The sequence below is a fragment of the Anoplophora glabripennis genome, unplaced genomic scaffold (genome assembly GCF_000390285.2).
Source record: "Anoplophora glabripennis isolate ALB-LARVAE unplaced genomic scaffold, Agla_2.0 scaffold19, whole genome shotgun sequence".
Taxonomy (NCBI): Eukaryota; Metazoa; Arthropoda; class Insecta; order Coleoptera; family Cerambycidae; genus Anoplophora; species Anoplophora glabripennis.
Window position 1 is genome coordinate 527,748 of NW_019416327.1, and position 5,260 is coordinate 533,007.

Below are 5,260 nucleotides of genomic sequence, written 5' to 3' on the forward strand. Positions count from 1 at the left end.
TGATAAAATAAAATAAATAGTTAAGATAAAACGATACCAGTAGAAGTGACACACACGTTCATAAATCTAATTTACATGTTTTGATATAAGTATCCCACTTTCCTTCAAGTGATTCCTTTTTGATACAATTTTATAACCAGTTAGGCATAGGAAAGTTTTCATCCTCTCATTGAGCTGGCCAAATAAGCCGTTCTTCCGCATACCAAACATTCCAATCAAAAGACATAAAGGCAATTTACCTACCACATATCTCCGGAGCAACAATCGCTGCGTGTATTTTATTTCATCAATATCTGTCGATGCTAAACAATACATCAATCATTTACGCTTACATTGAGATTGAAACAAGTTGAGTCAGATATTAAGGTTATGCATAAGAGAAGGGTGTTTCTCGCGTGACACGAAGGAAAAAAATAGTCCAGACAGAAGTATTTACCTTGTTGTGCGATATATCCATATCTGCATATATAGTTAAGGTAGACTTCTTCCCCTCGCTCGCCAAACTGCTTGTGCTGATGGTGTTGTACTTCATTTTCAATGGATCTGTATCAACACTAGGTACCCAACTTCCAACTTCACTTTCAGTCAAAAGATCACCTCAAGAGCACTCGCAAACAATTACACATTACAATGTTTGGCTGCACACCGAAATTCCGAGGGACACAAACAATTTTAAATTCACGAGACGTAACGGACATGCCGTGAAGTTCAAGACCGGCAAAGGAGGCCACCGGATAAAAATAAGACGCAGTGGTACACGCGAGAACAACTGAGCTTTATTTTACACAGTCCCAATGCCTACTAGATTCGGCACGACGTGGTCTATGTCGCGTTTGTTTGTAAAGTAAACGTTGCATGGAATTCCAAGCTTCGACGGAGTTGATTGTGAACGGTTAGAGTCGTCCCCGTCCCCTCCAAGTTACCTGACCGAAGAAAGCTGGCGCGCAAAGCATTCGTACGAAGGTACTGCACTACGTCAGAACTAAGGTTGAAGTAAGGGCAAGTTTGGCAAGGCCACAGGTAAGTGTTCTACCCTCGTAAACGTAAACCCGCTCGTCCAAATCGACAAACGCGTCTTATATTCGTAAGAGCCATGAAATTTAATAGCCGATGTACTCCTGTTCTAATTGCCTGTGTTAGTCGTTCCGTTGTTTGCTCTAGTTGTATGTAATCAGCTGACTGGCATGAATAAATAAATAGCAGATATGCAGGTATATTTGCCTTTGATAAAGAACCAGCTGCCAGATAAAGTATATGGAGGTACAATGAAAAGACAATGTAGAATTGATAACATATTTATTTATGTATATTACCATAAGGACAGTGAGTCATTAAAAATACAAGCCATTTTTTATACAAGGTAATACAAACTCCAGGAAAATTTATCTAAAGTGTATTCTCCTGTACTGTTAATGAACAACTCCCAATATTGTAGATTTAAATCCCGAATAAGTCATGTAATAAATCAAAACAATCGAAGAGCAATTTCATTGACAAGTCAGATTTTTCGGAAATTATCAGGGAACAAAGAGCGAAATCAAATGAAGAATGAAACATGGAACACCATAAACCAAGATGTGTGTGAACAGAACCTCCTTTATAATACCTGACGTGTTAAAAATGACCATGAAGCAGATGTCATAAATGATAGTACCCAGACTATTATTTTACTAAAAGAAAATATAGCACACTTACACTGAATTTCTTCTAGATCGAAATATGAAACACCAAAAATCAATACCTCAGCAGAACCTCTTTTGGAATATTAAATGATAATCAGCAAGAAAAAATCATAAATAGTATAAAGCTATTATTTTACTAAGCTCTTTTACACACTCACACTGAATTTCTGAACTTTGATCATAATATACGAGTTTGGCAACTATTGACTATTGGTCAAAAACTCACGATATTGATCAAATTGATTATTGTATTGTGAATTGAGGAGTTTAAATAAATCAAATGGTTTGCCTAAAGTGGATTCAGGACACTATGTAGGTACTTTCTTTGTCAGTATGTTTTATAACTACCAAGTAAGTACCTTACATAAAATTCAAAGTGTTATTGAAATGAGAATAAAGGGACTTTGTGTCATGTCTTCATGGGAATATTATAATATTACATTTCCAGAGAAGGTTGTACAACTTTGTTGTTAATTTGGAACATCTTGTTCATTTGAAAAGGGGTAAAGATATCACGTATTAAATAAAATTTGTGTAATATTGTGTAATTATTATATGGGATATCGACTGTAATACGAAAAACGTATGAATCTTACAATTAGAGGTTTTATCAACAGGAACAGAACAAACTAAAAGCTTGTTTACGCCAAAATTGGCACAGGTACAATTTTTGGGAGCGTTTTGCATTTTATGTATTAACAACAAATTTAATATATTTTTTTAAAAAGATAAATCTTGGTTTGGGTAACTCTTAAACCACATAATAAACAATATATTTACATGGAACGATATTGTTGATATAGAACTGCTGAATGTAAAGATGTTTTACGTCAAAAATATATTTCCAATAGCAATTTAAAACAATTCAACAAAAATAAACTTTCGTAGTCTATGAAATTCTGAGATTATATTAATATTTACACATTTAACTCTATTATAGTATGTGTGTCACAACTTATATTTTCTGAATAAATTATAGTCAACAGTGCTTCAATTGTGTAAATTTTTAAAATATATTTTTTCCGTGTTGCTTTACCTGATGTTGAAAATGTCAAAGAAATAATTAACAATATAAAATCCAAAATCATGGGAAAGTATGGATTATGGATGTTCTGGGTGTGAAAAAAATATTTAATATTATTGTATCTATATGTATAAATATGTGACTGTTTTGTTCATTCGAAAAGAAAAAGATAGAATAAAAGAAGAACCTGTCTCATAAATTTGCATTTTGAACGACAATTTTTTTAAGAACTTTTCTTTTTCAAAAAGCTTTTTTTTTGTTTAAATTTTTTTTATAAAACTACGTCTCAAAACGGACAAAATTAAAAAAAAAGTTTATGATATCTTTAGTTTTTGCCAAATTACAGGTAAGTATATGAAATTTTTTTACCTAAAATATTTAAATGCTCATATCTTCTTGAGGGGTTGAAATAAAAATTTGAAAAATTTCATGAAAGCTACTCTAAATAGGTACTAAATAATACCACAAAATGGGGATAATAGTCCAGTCACGACCTCAGTTAGACAAGGCGAAAACCTCGCATTCGTGGGAGAAATTTTCCGACTCGATTTTTTTGCATATTCAGATTCGTGAGATGTTCCTTAACATGAATCAACATAATGCCGGCCGGAAATCTGGTGCCCATTTGTTTAAACAAACTTTTTTTAAACAAATTGTAAAAATTGGCTCTTTCACTCCGGAAAAATTGTTTTTAGGCTTTTTGGAACATAAACAAAAAAGTTCCTATGCACTATGCCACTAAGTTATAAACAATTTAAGTTGCNTTTACCTGATGTTGAAAATGTCAAAGAAATAATTAACAATATAAAATCCAAAATCATGGGAAAGTATGGATTATGGATGTTCTGGGTGTGAAAAAAATATTTAATATTATTGTATCTATATGTATAAATATGTGACTGTTTTGTTCATTCGAAAAGAAAAAGATAGAATAAAAGAAGAACCTGTCTCATAAATTTGCATTTTGAACGACAATTTTTTTAAGAACTTTTCTTTTTCAAAAAGCTTTTTTTTTGTTTAAATTTTTTTTATAAAACTACGTCTCAAAACGGACAAAATTAAAAAAAAAGTTTATGATATCTTTAGTTTTTGCCAAATTACAGGTAAGTATATGAAATTTTTTTACCTAAAATATTTAAATGCTCATATCTTCTTGAGGGGTTGAAATAAAAATTTGAAAAATTTCATGAAAGCTACTCTAAATAGGTACTAAATAATACCACAAAATGGGGATAATAGTCCAGTCACGACCTCAGTTAGACAAGGCGAAAACCTCGCATTCGTGGGAGAAATTTTCCGACTCGATTTTTTTGCATATTCAGATTCGTGAGATGTTCCTTAACGTGAATCAAGATGATGCCGGCCGGAAATCTGGTGCCCATTTGTTTAAACAAACTTTTTTTAAACAAATTGTAAAAATTGGCTCTTTCACTCCGGAAAAATTGTTTTTAGGCTTTTTGGAACATAAACAAAAAAGTTCCTATGCACTATGCCACTAAGTTATAAACAATTTAAGTTGCTAAAAATGCCAAAATAACGATTTTCAACGGCCGATTTCTGGGTTAAAAATTGTTATTTTTGATGTTGCCAGGTACCTGAATTAAAGTTTAAACATCCCTCTACAAGATGCTGAAGAGTTTTTGGGACTCGGTTATTCTAAAGCCTTGTTTTTTAATTGTTAATAAAGCGTTATGAATGAGCCGCTCGCGAAATCAGCCGTTGGAAATCTTCATTTTCGCATTTTTGGCAACTTAAATTGTTTATAACTTTAAAATTATCAATTTTAGAGGCATAGTGCATATTGTGCCAAAAAACCTAAAAAAAAAATCCGGAGTGAAAAAACCAATTTTTACAAATTGTTAAAAAAGTTTGTTTAAACAAATGGGCACCAGATTTCCGGCCGGGATCATCTTGATTCATGTTAAGGAGCATCTCACGAATCTGAATATGCAAAAAAATCGAGTCGGAAAATTTCTCCCACGAATGCGCGGTTTTCGCTTTGTCTAAGTATTTATGCAAATGTTGAAGAAATATCTGATGTCTGGTAAAAAAAATTATAAACAAAGTGAGGCTGTATATTACCACCACTGTTCCCTCCTGTATTCTCCACTGTTTCTTATTCATTTATCTGTAGGAAAGTATTGAAACCTTTATTGAACAATACTTGTACGTCCTTAAAAAGTGTTGTGTAGGAATTAGTTATTACTAATCCAAAAGCAACATTAATCTAGCACAGCTTTGACTCATCTGGGCGATGAGTCCAACGTATCTGACCATACGAAATTGCGTAGTAGTACCAACAAAGAATAGCTAATGGTAGAAATATTATTAGACCCTGTCATTTATTTATTTTTAAACCGGTCAGGTAATCAAGAACACGTAGTCAATTTGTAAACAAAGTCAGGATGATGAAAGACGAACAGCGTTGATGCTAACGGTAACTTTATTACATTACTAATGAAACCATTTTCGCAAGATTCGATTTTAGTAATAAAGAAAATAAGAAAACCGGGGGATATTGCGCGAGCCAGAAGAAGGCTATGAAGTAAATGCA

The 5,260-nt window shown here is 32.6% G+C and overlaps 1 protein-coding gene across 1 annotated transcript in view; it reads right to left on the bottom strand.

Moving 5' to 3' along the window:
- LOC108915052 overlaps positions 1-825 on the bottom strand; it is a 47,833-nt gene extending 47,008 nt beyond the window's left edge. Inside the window, exon 1 of the mRNA XM_018721005.1 lies at positions 437-825. Coding sequence (XP_018576521.1) covers positions 437-532 — 96 coding nt within the window. The 5' untranslated portion in view covers positions 533-825. The remainder of the gene's footprint in view (positions 1-436) is intronic.
- Between the last annotated feature and the right edge of the window lie 4,435 nt (positions 826-5,260).